This window comes from Myotis lucifugus, unplaced genomic scaffold, assembly GCF_000147115.1.
Source record: "Myotis lucifugus unplaced genomic scaffold, Myoluc2.0 scaffold_5, whole genome shotgun sequence".
NCBI classification, from domain to species: domain Eukaryota; kingdom Metazoa; phylum Chordata; class Mammalia; order Chiroptera; family Vespertilionidae; genus Myotis; species Myotis lucifugus.
The window spans coordinates 12055226-12082456 of record NW_005871053.1 but is presented as its reverse complement, the minus strand read 5'-3'; the positions used below and the strand labels follow the sequence as shown (position 1 = coordinate 12082456).

General features: G+C 37.1%; 1 protein-coding gene across 1 annotated transcript in view; it reads right to left on the bottom strand.

Moving 5' to 3' along the window:
• LRP2 (LDL receptor related protein 2) overlaps window positions 1–27231 on the bottom strand; it is a 194145-nt gene that overhangs the window by 94380 nt on the left and 72534 nt on the right. Inside the window, 19 exon segments of the mRNA XM_023743536.1 lie at window positions 134–318; window positions 1063–1274; window positions 2056–2304; window positions 3496–3873; window positions 5503–5619; window positions 5712–5831; window positions 7614–7856; window positions 9141–9422; window positions 9803–9940; window positions 12736–12866; window positions 13659–13784; window positions 15793–15985; window positions 17550–17753; window positions 18339–18479; window positions 20146–20348; window positions 22692–22898; window positions 24022–24245; window positions 24907–25076; window positions 26073–26201. Of these exon segments, the coding sequence (XP_023599304.1) occupies window positions 134–318; window positions 1063–1274; window positions 2056–2304; window positions 3496–3873; window positions 5503–5619; window positions 5712–5831; window positions 7614–7856; window positions 9141–9422; window positions 9803–9940; window positions 12736–12866; window positions 13659–13784; window positions 15793–15985; window positions 17550–17753; window positions 18339–18479; window positions 20146–20348; window positions 22692–22898; window positions 24022–24245; window positions 24907–25076; window positions 26073–26201 (3652 nt within the window).

Genomic DNA, 27231 nt, shown 5'->3' with positions numbered 1-27231 from the left:
CTTCTATAGAGAAGTTTAAACAACAGGTTATTTTAAATTTTATAATATACATATCAGTGACATCATCCTCCTATTATTTTTCCTTCATGATAATCATGTCAGGGCAAGATCATTGAAAAAAAAAAAGTCTTACCTAAGTCTGGGATCTAATGCTAGTCCCCTCGGCATTGTTACATTTTCGCTAATCAGCACAGTCCTGTGGCTCCCATCCAGTTTAGAGACTTCAATTGTTTGCAGAGCATAGTTTGTCCAGTAAAGATTGCGACCCACCCAATCTACCACAAGACTTTCAGTCATGGTGGTGCCACTGTCAAGTACCTAAACACAAAATTGAATAAAGAGTGAATTCTAAAGGGGATGGGTGATAACATGAAAATCTGGAATACGGCATCTAATTTGCTTGTGAGCATTATAAAATTTTGTCTTCCCATATAGATAACTACTAATCAACACTACATTTTTATAGGAAAAACATACAAGATTTTGTAGAATTGATTGGACTAGTGTGTAGTTTCATTTTGGTTTCAAAGTGTTTCCAATTAACAAAAGCTCTATCCGTTCTCTAAATTGGCAATCCTATGAAAATGTATAATGCCAAGGTACCAAAAGTAACACCTTGATTAAGTGCTAATGATTATAAAATAAAGTTCTAAGGGGCAAAGGAAGCATATCCATCAAAGGTCAAGAAACAAATTGGGAGATAGACTGAAAAGCACAACTAAATTAAAACTATGAAAAGCAATCTCTTAACTCCCCTGGCGCTTCCTTCTGCTCTCATATACCAGAAAAAAAATTGCAAAGGGAACCTCATAGATTTTGTGAAGTCTCTACATCACGTGACCTAGAATTCAAAATAATGGATCTGCCTTCAGAGACCACTTCCTTATCTAAAACACGCACAGATTTGGAGTTGTGAATGTCCAGGCCTCTTGGGTACAATCCCACCCAAAGGGGAATATGAGAGCTACCGAGTACGCAGTGGGATCTTCTCTCACTGGAGGGTAATAGCAAAGAGACCCACGACAGTGGAATCAGGCCGAAGGTCAGTAGACATGTACTTACTACTTTTCTGTCTGTTCCATTTTGAAATGCACTCCAGATTTTGCCCTGAGTTCCATCAGACCAAAAGACACGACCACTGACGGAATCAAAATCAACAGCTACAATGTGAGAACCACCCTCGATAAGTGCATAGATATTGTGGACCTGGGAGGTGATGTTGTCAGCAATAATTTGGTTCTGACTAGCCACAAGTAACAGAAGACTTTCAGATGCTGTCAAAGAAGAAAATGCAAAAAGGTCACTGATTCTGGAAGAAAACAAAGCTAAAGCATCTCAAATATTTGATGAAATACTTTTGGTAACAGAGGAAGATGTAATTCCAAACTATAGTAATGGCAAAAAACAAAAATCTCTATAAAAAATTTTTTTAATCATTACATGCCTTGCCTAAATAGTTAGCTGATTTTCACGAATATTTAAAATAAGCTTTTTCTGAAATATTTTTCTTCCTTTAATTATATTGTCTAAATATCAATATGGAGTGAACTATACTTGCATTCTTCCTATTCCTAGTTACTTTTATACTTTGCTTATCTTCTTTCCTAAATTATAGGCTTCTTGAAAGCAGGAATCATGTCAAATAATTTTTCCAAAGGCATTCAGCTGTGTCAGAGACTTCTAATTATCTCACAATATCCCCTCTACTTTGTTTTAGCCTCCTTTATTTGGTCATTTAAAGCAGCTGAATTAATATCCTAATATATAGTATAATCACTTTCACATAATAGAAACTGAACTAATATTGAGCAAATTGAATGCATTATGCTCATTATATAAAGATATTTAAATAATGTAAAAAACATTTTGATATTATTCTAAATAATTTTAAAAAGCATCTTCTACTGTATATGTTTTGACCTCTATTTTCCAAAGTACAAGATCCATCATTTGACTCCTAATCAGCATTTCCAAATATCTATATAACACATTTGATCTTAAGGTTTGGGGTATGTTGTTAACTGGAGTTAGTTCACTTTCAAGTTCAGTCATTACCTGTAACTTTGCAAGTCTTCCCATCAGTGTCTAACATGTATTCTTTATCACACCAGCACCGGAAAGAACCTCTTGTATTGTAACAATGCTGGCTACAAAAGCCTGGATTATCACATTCATCTATGTCTTCACAGGTCTTAGAATCATTAGCAAGCAGGTATCCCAATGGACATAGGCACTGAGCCCCAAAGGGCCCTTGAACACACTGGTGAGTACAACCAGCATTTAAATTTGAGCAGCTCTCCTGGTCTAGAATAAAGAAAGAGAATAAGAAAGGGGGAAAGTGAGGAATCTTTGCTTCTTTGGTTCACCCTGCTGCAAATATTTGTCATATAGTCTAGGGCTACCTTTAGCATAATACCCAGGTAAGAGCTAAGAGCAGCACTCACTTGCATGAATTCCGCAGGCTAGTCAGTGTCTGCTCTGATAGACCTAAGGATTTACTATCCTTCACATCCATTGACTTGGACCACTTTCTTCGCTACACCCCTCTATTATAATTTCATTTAGTCCAATGTGAGAAACTTGGGGAAATATTGGTGACATCAAGAAACACAACTGTCATTGATCAAGCATGCAAAGACACCTAACTTCTCATTTGCTTTCTGTTATTCTTCCACCCATATAGAAATAGAAGATAAGACTGACATTATGAACAAGGGCTGGAAGGTTTATGAAAGTGAATAAATGGAAGGGGAAAGGCAGCTGGAACACTAGAGAGCACAGGTCCACAAATATCATTCTTTAGTTTCAGGGCCAAAACAGCAATGCCTGAAGCCACCCAAACATAGCTCACATGCCTGGGAATGCAAATGCCCTCTATTTCCATGTAACTTATTATAAGAGTGATGGTACAAAACATGCACTAGAAGGGGAAGTAAGTCAAATTGATTAGAACATTTTCAGCACAAACACAACACATATAAAATCATAAAAAGAAAAAATACTTTGCAATCGTACCTGGCTGAGGTTCATCTGAGAGTGAGCATTGATTAAAGAGGGAAGAAAGAAAGGACAGTAATTAGGATTACATGCCAATCACAGAATTCTAATCACAGCAAACACAAATCCCTGGACTTCATTTGTTTTGTGGCAAGTTCTGATTGAAATTAGAAAATATTAAAGTTAGAAACTTTTGAGTCCATTACCAATAGAACCAAATTTAATTAGAGAATCTAATGGCCTCAGTTAGACTTATTTTTTTAATGATTACATAAAAAGAAGTACAAACACAGAACCAAATGCAAAGGATTTAATGAGAAATATTATCCAGTGATGATTTATTTGAATCATGATGCTTATCCCTACACAGATTTGAACTCAGAGAGGAACTGAAATCCCTTTCTCAAAAGCTACATGGTGATTATGACAATGATGATGCACAGCAGGCTGCTGGTCAGAATGAACTGATGGCCAGTAAACTGTGGTCAGGGAACTTACTGCAAAGTGGGGATTCATCTGTCCCATTGGGGCAGTCAGAGACGCCATCACATACTGCAGTCAGATTCACACAGATGCTATGGCCAGGGCACTGCCATTGCCAATTGGGACAGTGAAAGGCTTGAGTAGGGCAGTCCTTCTCATCACTCATATCCCTGCAGTCATTGTCCCCATCACAGACCCACTCTTTGTGGATGCAGTTTCCATTGGCACAAAGGAAATGGGATGGAGAGCAGGTCTTGAGCACACAGCCATTGTGCTCATCAGATCCATGGATGCAGTCTGGATGCCCATCACACTCCCAGATCCCAGGAATGCAGAGACCATCTGATTGGCACTGAAATTCATCTTGGTGGCACATACCGGGAGGCCTGGTTGCTAAAAGAAAACCATGGGGGAGATAGGCTTGTGAATGCAATTTATAACTCCTTTTATATAATCCCTATAGGAAATGGTTTTGGATCAATGATAGGTTTATAATAATGACTAAAATAAATATTAAAATGTAAAAATGATACACAGTGTATCCTCCAACATTGTGGTAAATAGAAATCTTTATGTGTCTGATTAGTTGATCTGACAACAAAGAACATGATGCACAGCTCCTGAATAGAAGATAAATTCCCTCAGTCAAAAGAACATTCTATTTCCTGCATTTCTTATGTTCATTCAATTACAGAATAAGTCATAAAATACAGCTGTCTCTTTATTAAAGAATCACCAGAGCATTTCAATTGTACTTAATTAGCTATGGTTACTTTGAATTTCATGTGTTCAATAATACATTTGGATGTCATAATTATTCCTCAAATAAGCTGTATCCGATTAAACCAGCACACATTAAGCAAAAGGTGACAGTAAGCCCTTAATTCTTTGCAGTTTCCACTGTTCATCAAGTAATTCTTGAGAGATAAGAACTGTCTCCCTATTTCACAGAGATAAGCCCTCATACCCCTAACCCCCCAGGAACCTAGAAAGGCAACAGCAAGTCATTAGTACCTGGAACAGTAACCTCAGATCATCACAGAAGTCTATGTTTCGATGTGACATAGGAAAATCAGTGACTAAGAATTTCTGGGTGTGGTGCACACCTATAAAGCATGTAACCATCTTATTTAACTTTTCTTTTTATCCATAGATTTAAGCACTTCTTTTCTGATTGAGTAGAATTGACAGAAACCTACTTTTTAGGGTCCAAAATACCATTATTCAAAAAAATACCATTATTCAAAAAAATGACTACTTCACTGACAATTTTTTTACAAGTTTAAAATCCATGTAACACAAAAAGTAGGCAATTGCACACACTGTTCATTATAGGTTTCCAGCCTTTGTAGACTGTAGGTCTATCAATTTATATTCCACAAAGTTTTCCTTGAACCCTCTGAGCAGAAGGAATTCCTATTCTCTGAGCCTTCATAGAATTTTATCTGTATCATTTCTAAGGCCCTTCTAACTGACCACCTTGCTTTATTATCTCTTACTTTCTATAATTACTCTAACTAGACTTTACAGACAAATACTTAACATATATATCTTAGCAGATATTCAACCAAAAACCACTGAAAGAATAAATTCATTAGAGTCAATATCTAATTCTGCTCCATATCACATCCATACCATGATTTGACTCTATATTGAGATTTAAAAGAAACCATTAAAACACCTTTTTATATGCTAAGTATCAAAAATTTGAGACACACTAATTTGGGATAACCTAGGAAAACTTAATAGTAAAAACAAAAATATCTAAGAAATAGTTAAACTACCTAAGAAACTATGTGAAAGTTCCCATTTATACAACTAATTCACAAATCATAAATCATTACTTGGTAATGTGTTGGCAACTTCATCATTTGTTTAATACTGCATTCCTTCGACAATACTTTGTAATTCAGACTGTCTTCCCTCCAGTTTGTCTGAGCTAGAGAAAATCTGTGGTAATATCAATGCTGATAGAATGAAGTGATTCCTTTATCTGAAACATGCTGGGTCTATGGTACTTACGACAGTCTTTCTCATCAGAGTGGTCGCTGCAGTCAAAAACACCATCACAATGATATACGTTGCTAATACACTTGTTCTCACTGGCACATTTGAATTGAGAAGCAGTGCAATTAATTACTAAGAATGAAAGAAAGAAAGCATTAGAAATCAGCTCAATGAGACTGGGATTTTTCTAAACAGCATGAATAAAAAGATAGCAATCCTCTTACCACAACCATTCTCATCAGATCCGTCAACACAGTCCTTGTCCCCATCACAGACATAAGCCAGGTCAATACACCGATGGTCAGGGCAATGAAACTGACTAGGCAGGCATGTCGCTGTAAAGTCTAATATCATCCAAAAACAAAGCCAAATAACAGTTTATTTCTTGTTCAATGTGTAGCAGAGCCAAATTGAAAAAATGCTAAAGAAATAGATGTTATTTTAATTGTACATGTGTTCAAAATTCCTTCAACTTAGCCACATTGCCAAAGTCAAACCAGCAAGAGCACTCAAAATTAAGGCAGTTTTTTTTAAAAAAGGAATAAAAAGACTATAGGTGAATCTCAGAAGGAAGGAAGAGGGAGGGGAGGGGAATTAACTAAAGAACTTATATGCAAATATTCATAATGAATCAACACAGACAATAGTGCAGCGAAGGCCTGGGGAGGGGGCAGAAGCGGGATGGAGGGGATCAATGGGGAAAAAAGGGAGGTGCCTGTAATATTTTCAACAATGAAGATAAATTTAAATAGTAATATTAATAATAATAAATAAATAAACTAGGCCAGTGGTGGGCAAACTGCGGCTCGCAAGCCACATGCGGCTCTTTGGCCCCTTGAGTGTGGCTCTTCCACAAAATACCGACTTCTGCGCATGGGCCACAAAGTTTCAATCGCACTGTACATGAGTGCCCGCACGTGGTATTTTGTGGAAGAGCCACACTCAAGGGGCCAAAGAGCCACATGTGGCTTGCGAGCTGCAGTTTGCCGACCACTGAACCTGGCTATAAAAAAATATCATGGGCAAAGTCAAAAACAGTGATTACACCCTGAAAGTAGACCACACTTAGAAAGTTAGCATCATGGGTTTGGATTAGGCTACACTTCATGATTACTAGTAAGTCCAGGATTCCACCAAAGCTAAGCCATAGAGCCCAACTAGGCAGCATTTATTAGCCTGACCTTCATGCTAGTAGCAATAGTGTATAGACTGATCATGATAACTGGATTTAATCCAGAGTCTAATCAGAACAATTCTAAAAACCGAGGGCCTGCTTTGCTGAAGAGACACAGCCTTAGAATCGAGTGTGCTGGCTGCCCATCCACTGATGAAGTTGTATTAAATATCCCATATAATAGAGAGCTAATATGGTAATTAGACCAAACAGCAGGACGACCATCCGGACGACCTTCCAGACAAAGCCGGGGCTATGATAGCCGGCCGAGGCTGCGAGGGGCTGCAAGGGGCTGCGAGGGCCGAGCCCCTTGCACAAATTTCGTGCATCGGGCCTCAAGTAGACTTATAAAATTTGAAAGCCAGAAGGGATCTCAAAGCTCAACTATTCCAGAAGGAAAGTGACTTGCCTAGTCATGCAACCAAAACTAGAATTTAGTCCAGGGAAGTTTACTCCACTTTAAACTATTATCAAAGACATGACAACCTAAAGAAAATTAGAACTGGCAAGATAAAAAGCAAATGGGTAAGATCAGTGGTCATTTAAATGTTCTGTGCCTCTATATTCTATTGCCTTCTTCAGTATCAAATGAAAAGAAAAACAAGAGTAAAATATCTGGGTATGTTTATATGATTTAGGGGGGAAAAAAACAAATTTGTTTTAAATATCTGAATAGTTAGTCGAGAGATCTTTTTCAGTTTCTATCTGGGTATTAGACATCAGAGATAGTCCTCATTTTGCTTCCAAAAAACTCAATATTTAGGAGGAGTCTAAGCCTCCCATATCTTTGCTCTATAGCCTTTTAATACAAGGATCGACAGACAGAATAACAGTAGCTAAGATACAGTGAAAATTGTGTGAGCCTTAGAGGAAAGTATGCAAGGCCTACTGATGGTTTAAATCTATTTACTAGGATGATCAATCGACCACGAGAAATCCATTCAAAACTTACTGCAGTGCTTCTCATCAGATCCATCCCCACAATCATTATCTGTGTCACAGACCCAGTTGAAGGAGATGCAGAGGTGATTATCACAGGTGAAGTAAGATGCAGGGCAGGAGGTGAGTTCATGGGTGGGGCAGTTCTGCTCATCACTGCCATCCACACAGTCACTGTGCTTGTCACAGCGCCAGTGTCCAGGGATGCACTCTCCTCCGAGGTTACAGGTGAACGCTGACGGTGAGCAGGAATGATCTATAACAGAAACAAATTCATCATGAAGACACTTGATCTTACAGTCTTTTATATGAGTGCTTGCCTTGTAAAGGCCCAATTCTTCTCCTTTTTCAATAGGAGCGTTATACAAAATAAGGAGAATTGTGCGTCATTCAAATGTTCCTTCTCATTTCCCTCCTCCTCCTCCTCATCATCATCATCATCTGGCATTTACTTAACAATGATCATATTCCAGGCACTTTTCTACATGCTTTATGTTTTTTTCTCTCTCTTAATCCTCACAAGAATACAGTGATGTACACATAATTATCTGCATTTTACAGATGAGGAAACTGAGGCTATGAGAGATTTAGGAATCTGCCCAGGACTAAAGCATAAAGGGTGCCTTTAAGGCCCGCCCTTTACTTTTAAGCGTATTTCCTCCAGTAACAATTTCAAATTCGGTGTACACATTGCATGGTGTTGAAGAAGAAAGCCAAAAATATGTAAAATAAAGATTGTTTATGGAACACACACACACACACACACACACACACACACACACAAATCTCAGACTACAGAAAGCTTGACAGTGTATCATTTGAAAAATGCAAATGCATTTTTAGAAAGAGGAAAATAATACACAAAAGGAAGAAAATTTTAGAAATTTCAGAAAAATGGGCATGTTCATTTTTCAAATGTCACTCTTCTTTTTCTCTAAAAAGACACAAGTTATTATTACTATTAATCTCACTTTGATAGAAATTTCTGAGATTTCAACAGTTCACTATCTTTTTTTAAAAAAAATACTTTAAAAAAAAAAATACTTTTGTATTTTTTAATACCATTTATTAAGCTCCAAAATTTATAAACTAGATTATCATAAAAAGAAAAATACAAAAATAAAGAGCACCATTTCATTCCTAATTCATTTCATACCAAAGGAGGAGAGGGTGGAATACAGCCCATGAGATTTTCAAAAGCTATTAGTATAGGTACCTATTCTGTGATAACATTATCTCAGACACTAAAGATTCGATCTTTAGTTTGTTTTTATTTGACTTTTTGAGAAGCTTGACAACATGTGAAAACTCTGCATTGGCCCAACAGCCAATGTCAAAAAAATATATTTTACTGAAGGTGGTCCAAATCAATGTGAGAAATCATTTGCAACATTATCTATGAATGATATTTATTGTTCAGCTTCCTAACATTTGAAATCTTTCAAAATACTTTTTCCCATAGAGATAACCCATGTTTTCTTGTTAAGCCCGCTTCTTTCTATTCATCCCAGAAATTATCTCCAGCCTATAAGCTACTTACTAGACGTGCCACATAGGTGCTCATCGCTGTTATCATGACAGTCATCAATGCCATCGCAGCGGTAGTAGCTGGGCACACATCTGCCATTGTTACACGGGAAGGAAAAGGAGCCACATTGCTCCAAAGGTGGTTCATGGGACGGGTCTTCCACGCACGTCAAGTGATTAGAAGTCAGGCTCATTCCATAGGGACAACCGCACACCCGCTGGAAATTTGGCACTGGGAAGCAGAAGTGGCTGCAGTCCCCATTTGGGTGGGTGGGTCGATTACAATAGTTAGAACCTGAAAAAGCAATGTCCAGAGATAGTGAGTTCATCACATTTCCATTAGGTTGACCACAGGTATGGTTTGAGAAGAAAAACAAATGGGAAAGAAAACTTTTCAGACCCAATATCTAAAAGTACCTTCCTCTTGGAAATCAGCATGCCAAACATAACATTCAATATGAAAACAGAAAAGTGCTAAAATGTATTTCTTCCAGCAACACTCTTAGAATCAGCAGAGTTAAACAGAGATTTTTTTTAAGTCTTGCAGCATTAAACTATCTGGGTGATAGGAATATAAAACAATCAATATCTATATTAAGTAATAAGTACTTAAAGAAAAAAAGGATCTACTGTATTAAATACATCCATAGAAAAGAGCATGGCGTTCTCACTCACCAATCTGGATACTGTCATCATATGATTTCACATGCATTATATTACTGATGCCACTTCGGATAACCGTCATCTCTCCACCATCCGTTTTCCTGACTCGAACAATAGCACCCAGTCTCCAGTCAGTAAAAAATACATAGTCTAAGAAGAAACACGGGTGATTAGTATTTTTGTCACAGCTCACTTTTAAATCACTTAAAAATATGCAATAGGTTTGTAATGCTTCTTGCAAATGTCAGAAGCTTCTCCCATAAATACCTGTAATATGTTTGAGTAGTCATTTTCCATGACTTGTTACTCTCTAAAAAGGACTCTTCATGAGCCTGTATATTTATTAGTACTAGGGTTCATATTCAGGCAGACATGGATGGAGTACTGTGATGGCATTTAATAGCAGTTAGGTTTAGACTTCCATGAGTGAACGTAAAACATTAAGAAACCTCAGGATTCTTCTAGAGAATACTGGAGGGTGCCCCATAAGACTGAGTTCTTATCCAGCTAAGATATTTGATCAATGCTACTGGGCAAATACTTAACTGTGTGAAGGCTCATTTTCCTTTGAAAACTAAGGCAATAGACTATAAATCATCTCTAAGCTTCTTTCCAGGTCAAAAATTCCATATCCCATGTCTTAATGACAATATATTTTTTTAAAAAAACATTTTACACTCAGTTTTAATAAAAACTGTTGAAAAAGAAAAGTACAGATCTAGTCCAAAAAGGAACTTTCAAGATATGTTTGGGGGGTCAATAAAAATTATCCACAGAAGTGTGCCTATACTTACAATCACATTCATGTTCCAAGAAACTCAAAATAGTAAGATAAAAATCATATAAGATTCTTAACATCAAAAATTTAATCATATTCACTTTACACTATCAAAGCAGAACAGTAAACATACACATTTTGATAGTTTCTAACAAGAATTAAATCAAAGTGGATTTTCTCTTTAACAACAGCGTAACTAACTAAAAATTCCAACTAACCAGATAATGACTGAGATTTTATCATTAGACCTTTTTTTCCTTATCTATGGTCTAATCAATGACTCATCAGTTCCTGGACTCACTAAATATTATCTGGGCTGACTGGCAATCTCAGTCCCCCCACTCATGAAGGAATTTTACTATTTTACTACACTTAAATAGACAAGAAATCCAATAAACCTTTCAGTCCTGTGTGATGTGACCATCAAGCAAATCTATCCTTTGTTAGAAAGATGTATAATTTCCACAGAGTTGCACAATAAAAGAAATTTCCATAAGACAGTCCCAATAAAGGGCAGTGTTGGAAGAAACTATTATTATTATTATTATTACTATTATTATTATTTTTTGAGAATGCTGTGCTCTCATGGGTTTGCACTCAAAATTTTTTTCACACTGATGAAACCAAAAGTCACTGCGAATGCATTTCTATTCAATCCCAGAACATTCCAGCAAAGAGCAGATAAAATTTAACATTTTCATAATGTTCCTGTGTGACAGCAAATATCATTATTGAAAAGGGAGTGAATCTATGGAGGGGGTGAATATAATTGACTCATCAAAAATCTCATAAAAGCATTGCTTAAATACTTTTAAATACCATGCACTCCTCCACAGATAAACAGACAGCAGGATGGACTACGCAATATATTTACTAGCTATTCATTCCACACTATATGCATGTGAGAAAGTCTTTGATTTATATTCAGTGTCTAGCTTTTTTTTAAAGCACTGTGCTAATTATTCAGAGTAGGAGGTTTCAACCAGGGACACAACTAGCATTATGGTTAAGGCCTTTGGTTGATCACAAAAGGGCACCTCCCAAACTAGACTACTTATGATTTGTCAAACAAAACCGGGGTAGATTTTAGTCTCTCCTCACCCTCTTGGCCTGGCCGTTGAAGCTATGCAATTATTCAAAGAACCATGTCTAAATAAATCTCCAGTTTTATGTGCCAAGCTACATTCTTATTCCCAGCAACTCAACTCAAAATTGCATGCCTACTACACTCGAGAGTGGAGTTGAGCCCTGGCTAGTGTTCTCAGTGGTTAGAGCACTGGCCCCTGCATGGAAGGGTCATGGGTTCGATTCCCAGTCAAGGGCATGTACCTAGGTTGCAGGTTCGATCCTGCATGCAGAAGGCAACCAATCAATGTGTCTCTTACATCGGTGTCTCTCTCTCTCTCTCTCTTTACCCCTCCCTCCCTCCCTTCCACTGTCTCTAAAAATCAATGGGAAAAATATCCTTGGTGAGGGTTAACAAAAACCAAAACACACAAAAAATATTTTTAAAAAAGAGGGTCAAAGGGGGGAAATAAAGGGGACATATGCAATACTTTCAACAATAAATATGTTTTAAAAAAGAAGAAAAAAAGAGGAAAGCTGAGAGAAGGAAAACTGATACATTAGTGTGATCACTGTTAACATTTCTATATAACAAAGATGATGTTACCCAATACTGTGACTAAAAAGCTTCAGTTATTCAGTGAGTATATAGTTGATGAATATATATAATAGTTTTTCCACAAAAATTCTGAAGAGGTTCTTGCAACCATCAGAGAATGAAATGATACAGTGTTACTACAGCTGTTGCTGTTTTATTCTTCAAAATGATGAAGGCCGTAATTTACTATTTCTTTGTTTAATATTTATATAATAAAGTACTTGGTATGTTAAATTGAATAATATGTGTATTCTATAATGTGCTATTCCCATACAAGTTGTCAATATTATTATCTAACAGTATCATAAACAAAAAATATACTCTAAAAGTGAACTATTCAATCAAAAAACCAAGCATTTTGTCTATACATAATAGCAGCATTTTCATTTTTGTATTCTAAAGTGAGATTTGCCAGAATTGCAAGATTGCTAAATGAGGGCGAGTCTGCTATTACAACTTGCGAAGGATAAAAGCAGCACACACTTTTATCACTTCAGAACATACCTTGAAAGACGGTAAGTCCAAATGGATGTGTCATCTGCTGTATATGGCCCAGGACTCGTCTGTCTAAACCATCAAAGGTGCTGTGCTCAATTTTATCAAATAAGGCATCTACCCAGTACAATCGTAAAGCACTAAAATAATAAAGTATTTAGTTGTTATCCAGAAAATAGCAAATGAGGGTATTCAAAAACAGTATGTTCCATTGACACATTTAATAAACATTTTTAAAATAAATTATACTCAATAAAATTCAAGTTTTATGCATCCCCCCCCCCAAAAAAAAAGATATAGCTACTTTTATGTAGTGATTTTCAATTAAGTGTCTTAGAAAACTTGAAATGTTGTCGAGTTAGGAATTTTTCTCCTTGTTAAATAAATAAATGAAGAAAAATATTGGTAGCTAATTATGTTTGAAAAGTTAAATACATTTCTTCCCTTTTTTCTCCTATAAACTACTTTGGCATATCTGTAAGCTTATTTACCTTGTCACTTTTTCCTATATTCCTAAATAGATCATCAATTTTTTGAGAACTATATCTACTTCAAAAATTCTCCCAGAGTAAATATAGACAAATATACATTTGATTGACACCAAAGATTTCCTAGCCTCAAGATGCTCCCTCTAACAAGTACACATGACCTCCATTTCATCAAATCCCTATCCTACTTCTAATGAGGTTTAGGCCTTATCTCCTCCATACTGACCTTCTACAAGGTCATATCATTCTGCTCCTCTAGCAATTTCCTCAGAATATTCATGAACGTGGTAGTTTTTGTCCCAGCAGAAACTGGTGTCTTTTATGTTGTTACTAGGGACCCAGTGCACAAATTTGTGCACCTGGAAAGGAACTGTGGGCTGAGAGGCTCTGATGGGCACAGGGGCGGGCTTGGGAACTCAGTAATTTGGGATAATTCCTACTTACCCCCAATCAATGGCCAATCCATTGGGCCATCCAAGAGTAGTATTTACTATAGGCAAAAGGTTAGATCCATCACCCCACGCTCTCATAATTTTAGCAGGACGGAACCAATCAGTGAAGAATATATACCTAGAAAAAGCAGTGATAAATCAAAGATGTTAACACTGGGACATATTACATACCTTAGAAAGATTTAGCACAAGCACAGATTCTCCTGGGACTTGCTGCAGATAATTTCATTTTCTTTATATGCTATTAGGCTTCCATGGGGAGGGGGGGGGCAAGTATCTGTTTATTAAGCATATTTAGTATACAACTGATCTAATTCTTAATTAAAGGTTCAGTTTTCAATATATCACCAAATTCACAAAGACAAATAACATGAAATGGACATCCAAAGCAGAGCCACTGTACCAGACATAGGACCTACAATTATGTCATCAAGTAGATTTTTTTAAAGACACAAATTTAAGTTACATTTTAAATATTCCATGTTGTTCAAATGAAATAATAAGCTGTGAGCAAGAAAATGATTTTCTCTCTGGATTTAACATCCTGGATCCACTACATCACTCTTCAGTCATCTTCCACGAGGAATAGATTAATTTGTAGGCAAGCATTTCATCCCTAATGAAAATGACTCTTAAATATTATCTTACTCAGAACATCTCTTTTTATTCTAAGGAGCAGCAAAAAGATAAGTTTTGGGTGGGGGAGGGAGGGTTTTTCTTTCATAAGAGCCTTAGGAATTAAAATTAGTCTTTTCTGAAATATGATTTCATATTATTTAAATGGAGTCATTAAGAAAGGAATGTAACAGCTTTTCAAAACCAAATGCCAAAAATTTAGTTTAACATAAATTCATTCAAAAATCAACAATTTAACTCTCTAGTCTATAGTGTAATAAGATTTCTTATCAATAATATTGGTTTTCTTATGTTTATTTCATAAGGAGAAAATTAAAATATAAAATATCCTAGAGACAGCATACAGAGTTATTAGACACAGGCTTTCCAGTCAAACAGGAATTTAAATATTACCTGTTGCTTAAAAAGTGTGGAACCCTCACCATGATTGAGCATTGACCTATGAACCACAATTCCCGTCAGGGCACATGCACAGGTTGCAGGTTCGATCACAGAAGGAGGCGTGCAGGAGACAACCTATCATTGATGTTTCTCTCTCTCATTCTCTCTCTCTCTCTCTCTCTCTCTCTCCCTCTCCTTCTCCCTCTCCCTCTCCCTCTCTCTCTCCTTCTCCCTCTCCCTCTCCTTCAAACATATATATTTTTTAAAGTGTGGGTTCCTGAGCAGATTACTTTATATCTCTCTGAGCCTCAGATTAATTATCTCTAAAACAGGCATTATATATACCCCACTGACAAACTAGCTTTTGGATTAGATGACATTATACATGTACAGTGCTTACTATGTGTCAAGTGAACAAGGCTTTAGTGAATTATCAGTCTTTTTTTCTTCTATTGTTCCATTCAAATACAACAGGTGCTGGGACTTGGGTGGTCTTATGGTGGTGTAGTGTGGCAGGATTCCAAGCAGGCCCACCCAGGACCACCTTGCAGACCCAGACCCATGCTAGGTACCAGCAGGACCTATGGCACCCCACCAGCTCTTTGCTCTGCATTAGGTGAACTTGGGTGAGTTTTCTTGGAATTCTGGACCTCCCTGTCTTAAAGTAAGGGGCCAATTTTGTCTGAGCTGTCTTTTTCTCCAAAAAATCCCTGAGGTGGAGCTAAAGGTTAAGGGTTAAGAGAACATAGACTAAAGATAAGAGTCAAGATAACTGGGGCGGGGGGGGGGGGTAACTTTGGCTTTTCAACTGGGATTGCTTAGTTCTGCTGTATATTCACTCCTTCCCTAATGAATCTGTATCACATTGTTTGGTCCCCTGCAATTGTGGGAGAAAAACAACCACTTCTATTAAAACTAGGGAAGCTGAAACTAAGAAAGTTTTTTGAAGGAGATGAAGTGATTACTTAAAGGGATAAAATTTAAGGTGATTTCAATTTATATAGTTAATCTTTTATTTGCTGAACTTGCCAAATCCCTATGACATCACTTTTCATTAACTCTAAAAGCTATTCAGTTTCAAGCTCTCGGGAAAACATGAACACGCTTACCCAGCAATAGGATGGACTACGATTGATCGTGGGTTATTTAAATTCCGGATTATTTCCCGTCTCGATTTATCAGCTAGCCTCATGACACTCACGCTCCTATAAGAAAGGTCTGTCCAATAGAGATTCTTTGAAATCCAGTCAAAAGTCAAACTTTCAACACTTTCCACCCTGTTAGCTGTGAGAATTTCTCTTCCTGTAAGTTAAAATATGGACATGGTTTAAACTAAGCATATTTTAGACATACATTTTCCTCCTGCTGCATATATAAATTTCGTGTCAGAGTTGGAGCACATTTCAGTAACATTCAACATTCTTTAAAAAAAAAAAACTAAGCTACAACATGAGATGAACCTAGAATATATCCATGCCCAAAAGTTTAGATCTCAAAGAATGGATATAATTCTGATACATAGACCCAGGAATGATATGGCTTGGGTTTCCTCCCTTGTTCGAGGAAAAAAAAATTCTCATTGCAGAACATCTGAAGAAGAGATACCTGAGTTCACATGCGCACAAACACCACCCTCAGACAGCTCTGATAAGCCGACACTGCCAGGTACGACTGGGGGATATCTCTGCGGTATGACCGCCCAGCCCTCTCATCAACAGCCTTTCATAGCCACAGAGCTGCCAAGTTTGGAAAAGACCAGCAAAAATACCAGAAAGGAAATTAGAACTAGGTACAGGGGAAAGAAAAAAAAGACCACTTTCCTCTTTGTGAAATTTTTATGCCTTTTCTCCTCTTTTCCCTTTACTCACCATAGAAAATCTAAATCAGGGTAAAAATTTCACCTCTTTCTTTCAAAGTAGGAAAACCAATTGTGCTTTCTCCACTCATTTTCCAGAAAATTGTAAAACATCCCACCAGAATAGATTTAGAAAACACAATATTGCTAATAGTACTACTCATAATAGCTTATATTGAGCACTTACTTTGAGCCAGGAACTGGCCCACATACTATTGTACAGATGAGGAAACTGAGTCATAGAGAAGTGGAGACACTGTCTTCAAGGTATTTATAATAAAGTGAGAGAGAGAGAGAGAGGGAGGGAGGCAATTAATCCGAGAAGCAAAAATAGTAATTGGTGCTGTGATGGAGGAATGCACAGGATGGTATGAAAGCAGTCTCTGAATGGAGAATATGGCAAGTTGACAGTGCGGAGAAGTTTCCCAAAGGGAGTGGTGAGTTGAGGGGCTATAAGAAAGCAAGGACTGGGAGTGAGGGAGTGAGGGAAAGAGAGAGAGAGAGAGAGAGAGAGAGAGAGAGAGAGAAAGAGGGAATTTCACATGTCCCAGAGCATGGCTGGAGGTTAATGAGTTAATGAGAGAAGCTAAAAGAGTGGAAGGAATAGGGAGAGGATGGAAAAGGTGAAGTGGTCATGCTCCTGAGGCAGGAGGTATGTGAGAAATGGGATTAAGGTGTCTGTGTAGATATATTGGTTTTGAGGTGGTTATGGGATGCCCAAAAGGCAATTGGCATTATGAATCTGAACCTCAGAAAGCTTGGGTGGAGATTTTTATCAGCACCTGCAAGAAGAAGCCTTCCCAGACCTTGCCCTCATTCCCCAGGTTAGGGGGGAAACATTCAGTAAATGCCCTATCAGAAGTCTCCCCACACTGATTTATAATTCCAACATAGATGGCAATCAAAGACATGGAAGGTCTTATAGTAAAGGATCCTGCTTAAGAAGTGAATGCAAAATTCTCCTAAGCAAATTATATTTATTAGCATTATTACTAAAAACAGAATTCTCACCTGTGCCATCGATCTTTTGTTTATAAATCATGTCTACTGATGTATCTGAAAAAAAGAGTGTTTTCTCCTGGGCATCAAAATCAATTCCAACAAAGAAAGAAGGATTTCCTGTCACTGGAACTATGACATCTTCCTGGGTAGAGATGGTGAATGGGATCCCTCGAACAGCCACTTCAGATGAAAAGATCAGGAATTGCTTAACAGCTATAGGAGGAAGGACACAGCGTGATCAGCCACAGCATGGTTCTTACCCTCTCTGAATTTCATACAAATTACTTATACATCCATAAAGCACATTTTATAATTCTGAAATAAACATAAAAAATAAATCTGCAGCCCAGCTGTCATGGCTCAGTGGTTGATCATCGACCTATGGACCTGGAGTCACGATTCTGTTCCCTGTCGGGGCACATGCCTGGGTTGTGGGCTCGATCCCCAGTAGGGGAGTGCAGGAGGCAGCTGATCAATGATTCTCTCTCATCAATGATGTTTCTATCTCTCTCTTCCTCTCTGAAATCAATTTTTTAAAAAGAACTCAAAATGCAATCCTATGGGATTTCAAAAGCATAGTTAAAAAGGTAGACAAAGATTTGGGGAAGGAGACAAGAGAAAGGGAGCCCCAGGAAACCCTGGATGTGGAATTAAAGGTGAATCCCAAGAGATAGACACGTTGCTCAAACACAGCTCTGTGAATAAAGGGGAGAGATGCCTGCTGAGATGGCCCGAGTCCAAGAGTAGCACATAACCCTGTGCCACATTCCAGAAAGACAGTCCAAACCAATTTCTTACCAACACAGCGGTGGCCATCCACATCCAGGTTGAAGCCAAAGGTGCATTTGCAGCGGTAACCCAGGCCATCATTGTCGGTTCTGTGGCTGAGGACACAGACCTGTTCGCAGCCTCCATTGTTATCTCCACAAGGATTGCTGGCTGGAGGAAAAAAATGCACAGGGTAAAGTCTCAGTTAGAAATGTGTAATTATCCCAGACACATGAAGCCACTTTTGAGCCCTGTAGGTGAAACAGAATAATGGGTTTAAAATTCAGAGACAGTGCTAAGGGTTGCTACTATATACACTCACCTCTACTAGGTAGATGCACTGGCCCTCTCAATTTCACACTCTCAAACTAATGGTGGCTAAAAAAAACAAGATTCCTGCAACTGGATAATTTGGGAGGTCCCTTTTCCCCAATAATTGTGTCTGCTAGCCTCAATGATTGGAAAATAACTGCTCCCCCCCCAAAAAAAAAAATACCGTGTTATTTTACCATTTACAAGATACTAGTATAACTGTAATTCACTGGATGCTTACTCTGTAAGTAAACCAACTTACAATCAATGACTCTAAAAGGTAAGTAGTAGTACCCCAATTCCACAGAAGAGGAAATCAAGTCTCCAAAGGATAGAACAACTTGCCCAAGATTATTCAGTGGCCCGCCAGCTATACTAAATTCAGATCTGACTCCAAAACCATGCAAGTTTGCAACACAAACCCGTTTACACTTCCAAAAACCGCCCTCAAGCACAGGGACCTTGGGAAGCTCACTGTACACAATGCTGCCACAGCTAAAAATATTTTATGTGCTTTTGAAATTATCTTCTTGGCCTTTGACTTATTCCTTAAAATAGTCTATCATCTCAGGTGGACTGATTTGGGAAAACAGCAGCCAGATATCACTCTGAGGCAAATAACAGAAATAAGTTGAATGACAAAATTGGACAATATATTTGGTCAAGGGCTCATGCACTGACTATTCCAAATAGAAATTTCGGAAATGTTTTCAGATACAGCATGTATTTTCATATGAAGTGTATGTTTTCCTAGGAGGACTACATTGAAGGATATTCATCTGAATGTTTTGGTTCTAATAGATGGTTTCTTTTTTTAAAAAAATCAACCTAATTATAGTCTTTCTCCTTCAGCCAGGTGGGATCTGACTCCAAGTGGCAAGAGTGGCGGTTTAGGAGCGATTTGAGATCCGTCACTTAACACAAAGAGTTTTTGAGTGAAATGTCATTCTCTGAATGACTGTTCACTAATATTAAGCTTTCTATAATTATAATCTAATTATAATCTAAATATCTCATATTTCTTTTAATTGATATACAAGCAAATACTTATTTTTTTCTTAAATAGTGACCAGAGTCACCAAATCCAATTTGTCTGTGTCAAACCTAATGCAAACCAAAGGACAGGTGTCTTACACGTACAACAGGGCAGAAGGGGAAAATGGCTCTGACAATACTTAGGCATGTCATTATCTTCTTCTGAGACTCGGTTTCCTCAACTGTAATATTAGAGGGTTGAATTACAAGATTCCTCCCAGTAGAATGAAGATAGTTATTTTGGTTTGGTTTGATCACCCCAGGATCTAGACAGGATCTGGCACATTACAGTGACAATAAATATCTGTTAAATTAATCTCTAAGTTCCCCGCAGAGTCAATTTCAGAAGATTTAACTCTCTAGGTAACCATTCATATATGTGAGAATACCACCCAAATCTCATGAGGTCCCCCATTATTAACTTCATAGCTTTGAGAAAACCTTTCTTCCAAGGCCAGTACCTAACAGCGTCCATTGCTGTGGGGCTTACCATGGGGCTGCCTGAGGGAGTGGAAAACAATCACTCCAAAGGGCCTCAGGGAAGACTGGTAGTACACTTGTGGGTTGGTCTCAGTGAACTTGTTGGCCTTCATTACAGCCATCTTTGTCCAATCTGTAAAGAATACACTATCTTCAAACAAGCTTATTCCAAAGGGATGAGGAATGCGTGAGCCTCCATGAAGCACGGTCTTCCTGTTACAAAAGATATATAGCATACAATTTTTTTGTTTGTTTTGCTTTGTTTTGATTAAACGTCAAATTAGTTCAAGCTAATGCATAAAAGGCTAATTAATTTCTTGTTGCATATATAGAATTTATAGATAAAATAGATATATTTCCACCTACATTTGACAGAAGGATTGTCATGTCTCTTGAAAAAGACCTTTGAAACTTAAATTCCAGGCCCAATCCTAACTTGTTGTAGATTTTTTTTTGAGAAATTACCATTATTTTCACACTTGCTCTTCATTCTTTTAAGGTTGCCCCACATATAAAAGGGCTAAGATGTGACATGTCATTTTGAAATCCATAGGCGAAAGAGTGTAACAGGGATCAGATGGTAGAGGAAGCCCTCTACATTGACTTCACACTGGACCACTGACCATTCCTCAGCAATTAGGGTGCAGGTCAGTGAGGGCGAGAGTTCAACCCACAGCAAACACACAGACTTATTCTTGGTGCCAATCTAGTGCTGGGGTGGGAAACCTTTCTTCTGCCAGGGGCCATTTGGATATATTTATAACATCATTCGAGGGCCATACAAAATTATCAACTTAAAAATTAGCCTGCTATGTTTAGTCAAATATTAATTAACTCACCCCTAGAGCCTTGGCAGGGCAGACCAAATGATTCCTCGAGCCTCATACGGCCCGAAGGCCTGATGTTCCCCACCACTGCTCTGGTGAGAGCAAAAAGCAGTGCTATACCACTCTAAGGCTCTGCTAGATGAAACTCTCAATAGATCATACAGCATGTCCAGAGTTATTTAAATGGGGAGAAAACAGAAGTGAAAGGTGCCAAACAGTGCCTGCCAGGACAACATCCACACGAACGATAATTCAGTTAGGCCATATTTTAAAAAGTGAGGTGGAATATAACCCAAGAAAAAACTCATTCTTTTTTTTTTCCTTTTGGCACAATAAGACAAAGAAAAATCTGAGCAGCCCTGGAAAACTGAAAAGCACAATAGAACTCTAAGAAAAGACTTGAAGATAATAACACTGGAAATACTATAGGAGAGAAAAAAATAGAAGAAGAAAACTAAGGTGGCAAGTTAGCACACACTTTGAAACATTCAATAACGACATGGTACATTAAGATTGGAGAATGGTTTTCTTTTTCAGTTAGCAAATTCCAGAACCCTGAATGCCACCTGCTGGCAAAGCAAGAGGCAATGACTTTATGACTTCAGCTGTACTCGTGAGCTTTATTATCTCTTTGATGTTTCCTCACAGGCAGCAAATTACATCTTTCTGAAACTCTATTAATTTTTATCTTTTATGTTTTAGTTTAACCTTAGCATAAAAATATTTGGATTATATAATATAATGGTGTGAAAGAGAAAAATAGGGCATTTTTCAACTGCTCATATATGATTTATCAGGTTAACGAATATTTTTTCATTCAATTAATTCATACTCTCACTATAGGAAACAGTTTCAATGATAAAAAGTCATAGCCTTAATGTCCAATCACTTGATTTAACCAAGTAGAGAGTGTTCTAAGTATATATAATCCACGGGCAAACGGTGATACCATCCTTACGAAAGAGATAAAGGAGAAAACAAAGCTATAATATGCCTTTCATTGAGAAGGCAATAAATCCAGTCATTTTGAAAATTTTAACTGGTCAATTTATTGGCTGAATGCACAAAGTAATTTATCTTGTCAATTTTAAGACCAATTTTTGAAAATACCAAAAGGAAAGGATCTAAAATAGTTAAAAATTTAAATAATATATAGTTAGCTCTAATCAGACTAATAAGATGAAGAAAAATATATGCCATGTTCTATGTTCAAATATTTTGTTTATGTAAGTATCTTTGAAGTATATCAAGTAAAAATATGAGTCAGAATTTCTCTTTGAAATTTGAAATATATATAAGGGCAGAGTAAAATCCAATTAATTTCCACCAGAAAATGTTAAATAAATAATAAAGCATTTATTTATTGGGGGGATATTAGAAAGCTTAAAGACAAAGTTGTCTTTAAAAATAAACCATAAGGGACCCAGAGTATAATGTTCCTGGATATAAATGAACTCAGGAGTTAATGAAACAATGTGCCTTATCTAAGAGTGAAAGAGGGGTTGGGAGGAGAAATCAAAGAACAATGTTCTAGGTAATATTTAATGATTGTGCTATGGAACTCAAAAGAAGTAATACTCAGCAGGTCACCATGCGAATGTCACCACAAAGGTCATTCAAAGGTCATGTCAACCAAAACCAATATTTTAATTATGCTCCTTTGGTATCCCTTTCCATAAATTTTATGTACTTTCCCTAAACTCATAAAGTTATAAAAAGTACTTCTTACCTTTGAGTTCCATCATAAGTTACAGTCTCAATGTAATCAAACCGGGAGTCAACCCAGTAAACTCGCTTTAATACCAAATCCAGAGTTATCCCAGCAGGCCATCCCAGCTTTGTTTTAACCAAATCTTTACGGTTAGTGCCATCCATGAAAGCCCTTTCCACCGTAGGTCCACCAGAAAAGCTGTCCAAATCTGAGAAAAATAAATATCTATAAAAAGAAAAACAAAAGATGAAAGAAAAGAGTCAGTTACTTTACAAGCTTACCTGAAATATTTTTTTATTTTTGTTTAGATCAATGGAAATTTCCTCCAGCTGATTAGAGAACTGGGGGTATAAAATAACAGAGAAATTAAAAAGCATTAAAAATCAGAAACTAAGAAGGCCAATCAGGAGAGGCAACAATTCCAAATAACAACTACTAAAATGCACTAACATGGTAGCCTAAAAATTCATATCCACCCTCCTAACTTTCTCCCCTGTCCCCTGGCTTTTTCACTTCTATTTTTTTACATCCAAGAAAGCTTACAAATATATTTTAAAACGGCTATCAAGCCATTTTCCTCCTCCATTCCCGATTCTAAGGCTTAGTCTATAGAAGATATCCATTTTCAAGGAAGAACAGCAGGTATCAGGAAGTAGGAATGAATAATCACCATTCACCAACACTGTAGTAGCCTCAAGTTTATTCAAGGTTCCTAAGACAGCTGAGAAAACCTAAGAGAAAGCTACGTTTTCCATAACTGTTCTCAAATGTGGAGATCAGTAATATTTGGATGTATACCCAGAGAAAAGTAAGCATTATCGGTCTTACTGGATTGATCCGCACTAAACTTGTACTGCATTATTAACATTGACATCCCAACCCCAGTCTGTAACAAAAAAAAAAAAACCTAAGAAAGGGGGATAGTTTGGATCTTATTTCCCCAATTTAAAAATCTTTACAGCCAATTCATGCTAGAGTGATCATCTTAATAATAGTGAAACAACAGTAATATTTAGTTGTAACAATATTATTAGGTTGAGTCAGGACAGAGTTCAATCTCTCAGCCAAGTGAATATGGCAAACATTAAGAATAAAATTCATACACCTAAAACATCACATTTTTAGTATTCCATATGTTTTAGGATTACATATCCTCAAATAAGGTTCTATTTAGCCGACTCCTTTACAGCTTCTATGAACAGAAATACAAAGTAAACATGGGTTCTAGAGCACAGAGCCTAAAAAGAACTCAGAATTAACCTTCAATTAGTCCAATGGATGTCTTATGTATAGGGAAAGAGATAAAACTCCAAAAATACTGGAATCAGTACGTCTTCAGATCACTTACCCAACAGTTGGGTCCAGGGCAATTCCTCTAGGATGCCCCAAGTTTTCCGTTATAAGAATAACCCTGTGGCTTCCATCCAAATTGGCCATGTCTATACGGTTAACCTTGGTCTCCACCATATAAAGTTTATTATTAATCCAGTCCACAGCCAGATTCTCGGGATCATCAATGGAAACATTGATAATTTCTTCGGTGTCTAAATCATGAATATTAGCTGAAAAAACCTGAAAGAAAAACCCAGGTTATTATACTTCTTAAAATTTTTATACAACTTAATTGAATTAGAATTTTAATTATGGTACAAAGAAATGTAAGAGAGAGAAATAAAATTCCATGTCACTCTAAAATTTATGTTTTAAAAATCGCCACCACATTACTCAAAGTTGAAGTTAAATCCATCACACTTTCCAAATAAGTCAGTATAATGAAAATTTGGCTGTTAGTCAAAATACTGTCAATATTTGTTACCCAACCCTCGATTATGATTCCATTTAGAAGATGAAGGTAAAATCTGATTTTTATCATACAGGAAAGCAGAGTACTTTTTACATTTTAAATGATCAAGTTTCAAAAATTACTACCAAATATCTATCCAGTTTTGAAAGAATGTCTACTATTTCTTTTAATTAGGCTTTTGGACTCCATTTCGAATAAAATTAAAAGTTGCTCAAGGCTAATCCATATAATAGACTGCTTTGTTTAATGGGTCCCATGTAATAGTATAGCATGGAAAAAGGTGCTGATTAACATAAAATATCTCAAGGGCCCTTTTTGTTAGAAAACAAAGAAACTTTTCCCTCTTCTCCCCCCAAAGTAAAAAGCTATCAACACTTTGTGCTTGGGGTTCTATCAGCTCCCAAGTATGCTCCTGAAATTTCTATTTACCGTATCTAACACCGTGTCAGTCCAAAAGATTCTTTGTAGGTGATAGTGAAAATCCACACCCACAGCCACTCCACGATGTTGAGATTCTACCAGGACCTCAAAGGATCTTCCATGAATATCACCAATTAGCAAATCTCGACCATTGGAGAAGATAACAGAGGCCTCACCAGCTAAATGTGAAAAAGGAAGGCATTATCACTCCTTCAAATGAACAATGATTATGTAACTTATAACTGGTATGCTTTTCAGCTTTTTCAAATATGTCCTATGTATTTCTTATTGTAAAATAAACCTCTGAGGCAGGCATATAGGTGTCATTCTACCCATTTTACAGATGGGCAAACTGAGGAACAGATTCTTAATGAAGTGTCCAAAGTCACAATAAATTAGGAACAGAGGCTGCCAAGAATTCAAGTGTCCTGACTACTAGTCCAATTCACTTTCAATTCAACTGAGGGGAATATATCAGATTTTTTCAAGAATCCTAGATGAAATAAGCACTTTATCCCAGGTGTAATTTTAGATTGCGTAAAACACACAATTACTGGGAAATCACATGGCAATGAATGATCTAAATCTGCTATATTTATATACTCACAAACATGAAATTCATAGTGACAAAAAATGCTTTGGGAGAGTAATCTTTTTTAACAGATTTCCCCAGGACTTTTCTCTACTATAACCTAGTAGTACTCTTAGATTGATTCTAACAAAACACCCAGAAAAAAGGCATTTTCACAAACTGTAATCCAAATTTAGCAAGTCCATTTTGAACCATCCCTAAATCTTGCATAACAAAATTATTTCTATATATACTTGTCACCTACATTTGTGGTAGGTAAACTAATTAAAATAATGGATGCTCCAGTAGGTCAACTGTAGGCATAAAATTTAGTCCACGCTTAAATGTGGTGGATGACATAATAGTCCAAGCCCAAAGTGAACAAGCAACCAATAAAAAAACTATTAATGATCATTAATTCACAAATTAGTCCTTAATCATTCATGTTGAGCCATTCTTCCAGCAGCAGGCGCCACTCTTGATTTGTGATGATTAATCCTGCCATCTGCATAAATGCTGTTATTTCTTTTGTCATCTGCTCTGGGAGCAGGATATTAGTCACAAGTATAGTGTTCAGAGATACAAGTGTCCTTCTTTTACTCACTGGAAGTATTGGCTTTGCAATGCCGCTCATGCTCCAAGATATAGCCTTCTGCACAGTGACACTGGTGATGGCCTACTCGGTCTTCACACATCTGGTCACAAACTCCCCATACCTGGCAATCATCAAAATCTGCCATGTGGGAAATAAACATTTGCAATTATGTTTACCGACATTTCTTGATCACCCTCTGAAAAAAAATTTGGACAAGCTGTAATGGAATATGGTGATGAGTCTGTCTAAATATACACCCTCTGAAGGTAGCACAGAATCTAGACATACAATAAAAAATAGGAATTCAGAGCAGGCATCTGTAGGGTGGGGAAAATGCCGGAAGCTGATTCCAGCATGTCATAAATGCAAGAAGTTTCATCAAAATGTTGATGGAACCTTGAGGATTGCCTGCTGGAAATGGCTAAGGGCATTTCCCCAAACCTGAAAAGGATGCATAAATGATTGCTTGCTGCCAGACAGCTGAGGGTTATTTTAATCTACATGTTATTGCCTCCTACTGGCCAAACACCTGAACTGCCGAAAGGCAGTTCCTCCAATCTGACAATAGATTCTATATACTAAACCTTGCCTTTGATATGTATATCTACCTTGCTTTAGGACAGTTTGTGTTAATAAAAAGCAAGGGGTCCAGAGAGACAGCAGAACTTGGTTCCTACAGTCAAGCTCCACTGGCCCCCCAAAATGCCTTCCAAAATTATGTTTCGTCTCTAGACTCTTTAATAATTTACAAAGCAGCCCTTCTCCAGATTCCTGAACCCTTCTAGATGCTGGACAAGACCCCCAGCAGGAAAACCCAAGAGCATTTAAATAAGTTTTTTAAAATTTACATGAAGACAACTTTACAGAAGATGCACAACACTGCCTGGATTCCTAGCCCTGTGGTATTGCATTTCACTTATTAATGTTGCTTTATAAAATATCTGAATATTGATGTAAATGCTTTCCTGTAAAACTGTCCTTTATTATATGGTAACTAAAATGACCTGCAACATTTTAAGTGCTCAATGGCCACTTATGATTAGTGGTTACCATACTGGAGAGCACAGATATGGAACATCTCCATCACTGCAGAAAGTTCTATTGGATAGTGCTACTTCAAAAATGTAAGACCTGCCTTATATGCAGCCCCTCAAGAAGACACAAATCT